This window comes from Morone saxatilis, unplaced genomic scaffold (assembly GCF_004916995.1).
Source record: "Morone saxatilis isolate NCDOM2014 unplaced genomic scaffold, NCSU_SB_2.0 Contig22, whole genome shotgun sequence".
Taxonomy (NCBI): Eukaryota; Metazoa; Chordata; class Actinopteri; family Moronidae; genus Morone; species Morone saxatilis.
The window spans coordinates 212,961-215,515 of record NW_023339785.1 but is presented as its reverse complement, the minus strand read 5'-3'; the positions used below and the strand labels follow the sequence as shown (position 1 = coordinate 215,515).

Below are 2,555 nucleotides of genomic sequence, written 5' to 3'. Positions count from 1 at the left end.
TTGGCATGATTCTAACTCCATACCCTAGACCTGAAAACTAATCATTTTACCAGTACTACCTGTGCCCTGACATTACAGCAACTAATAATTAATATAGACACTAGTCAAGTATTGTTTTAAGACAAACTTGTGAAGCTATTCTTTAAGGGGTATTTTAAGTTGCAGCACTATGAATGAGAGTGGATCATTATGCTGAGCTGGTGTATTTTTCTTCATGGAGAGGAACTCAAAAAATTTCAAAGAAAATATCAGATGTCATAGTGTTTGTATTTGACTTTCTTGCTCTGAAAAACTCATCTATGATCAAATTTTCCATTTGTTTCAATAAAAAAAAAAAACATAACTTCAAAATGTCAGCACTTTCAAAATAAATGAATAAATTTACCTCAGGTTACCATATGTCCCTTGTCTGACATTTTGGTGAAACATTCAAGCCAGAGCATATACAAAGGATTTATAAAATCTCATCAAACCTAAGACTATTGCTACAGTTTATGTTGATGGGAAGGCCATTTTAATTAAAAAATTTAAAAGAATATTTGGTATGTGATCTTCATACTCTAACCATCAGATTACTGTTAGTACAATGTATCTAATCAAGGATCTAAAGAAGTTGAAGGAATTTCCGCTGCAGTGATTTAGGGCATTTCAACAGCGGAGTATGCAGTATTATTGCCATTTTTGTTGTTTTTGCCAATTACTCTGTAAGGGGTACAGTGGGATAATGTTTAATCACAGTACCTGCTTGTACTAACCACCTGCACTCTCCCCTCCTCCTGCCGCCTGGGTCTTTGACCCTGTTACTTAACATATGTGACTGAAAGTTCACTGGGTCACCAAAAAAACAACTGGGATAATTACCACGATTCTGATGGTATTTCCGGTCACAAGTTTTTCCAGAGCGAGTAAGACGGGGGCTGCGTGACTTTTTCTTGTGTGGTTTTGTAATCCTGGGCTGTGAATTGAGGTATACTGAATAGAACTGCATTTCAGACAGCGTGTGTCAAGCCTCTTTAGCCTTTTCTGTCTTAAAAACAAATACTGAACGTGCGGTTAAGGCGGTAGCTTGCCATCCCCTGCAGTTGGCTTGTCATTAGTGCAGTATTTCATTATTGCACTGTTTTCATCAACCAGTAAAGAGAGAAAAGCACCTCTGCTACAATGTTTGGTTATTATGTCAACTAAGTGTGTTACCGTGGTGAAGACACTAGAGGCAGTGGACCAGGACAAACAGGGAACCAGAGGGATGGGCTTTGGCCAGTTAGTCACTGCCAGGGATGCCATCTGGACACAAAGACACACAAGGAACTTCATGAAAAATATGGTCTTTGGATATTATACTGGACCCACTTGTATTTGTACATGGGCTTGCATGTTAAATATTTACTTTCAAAAGCTTAAGCAAGGTGCAGGGAACTGTGGGTCTTCAGGATGAGAAGCATGTTGAATAGTTATTTAGTGTAATACTGGTAGAATATATGGGTTTAATAAAAGTGGTGACTCACATATCCTCCCATGGAGATGCCAGTCATTCCTAGTGGCCAGTAACCTTCTCTCTCCAGCCAACGGAGAAGCACTGTTGACTCCAGGATCAAAGCCCCTCCCATCACAAACAGGTCGGACACATTCTTTAGACTGGACCGCCTAAAATGCTCACAAATAACATCCCTGTTTACTTTACACTAAATAAATCCCAGTTCAAGCTTTAAAAGTCCAGTTGCACTCCCAGAGGTGTAACTGCAGGACAAGAGTTGCTCTGGGTTTGACTCATTCTCTCCTAGATTTTCCACCCTTGCTTACACACTGCCACTAAGGCGGGTACTGACTTGTTACAAGTTTGTGGTGGAGACTGATGTGTCTATAGCACAGAGTATCCAAATATATACATTTATTCACTTGGCTTTTGTGTAAGGTTAGGTACAAAAATCATGTCTGGCCAGATTCATAACCTTGTTTAACCAGGACATTACTGATTTAAATCTAACTTTTTTTATACTTATATTTTGTCTTACAGTCTGGACACACTGCACGCGTGAGCAGTGCATGACGGCTGTCTCACTGAATTGCTGCAGCTTGCACATCTGTGGTGTCCATGCAGAGAGCATTTCAATAAATAAATAAAAGCCTCATTAAAAATTCATGGATTCTGTCCACAAAAAAAACCCAGAGCTTTTAATCTGAAACAGATACAGGTGATACATAGTGAAAAGTGTATATGTTGGTGGTATAAGGTTAATATGACTCTGAACAGATTATGGCTGGTAACTGCACATGGAGAAAATAGGCAAAACTGTCTAGTGAAGCGGCGCTGCAGTCACGCCTGAGACAAACCCCTCACACGGGTAGTGCGTCTGCTCCAGCAAAAAACAAATGAAACAAAAAGTGTGATATATTTTTTCAAAAAACTCTAGTTTGGTATCAGCACAAGCAGACCTGTGACAAACAATTAATTGAATATTTGATTAAACTGTTGATTCTTTTCATTTAAATCAAATTATTATTATTATTTCATTATTTATCTTTTATAAGCTACTCTTTGTGCTCTTGTTATTTTT

General features: G+C 38.5%; 1 protein-coding gene across 1 annotated transcript in view; it reads right to left on the bottom strand.

Moving 5' to 3' along the window:
* LOC118333909 (protein ABHD18-like) overlaps nucleotides 1-2,555 on the bottom strand; it is an 8,908-nt gene that overhangs the window by 5,402 nt on the left and 951 nt on the right. The window contains 2 exon segments of the mRNA XM_035669729.1: nucleotides 1,057-1,284; nucleotides 1,506-1,644. Of these exon segments, the coding sequence (XP_035525622.1) occupies nucleotides 1,057-1,284; nucleotides 1,506-1,644 (367 nt within the window).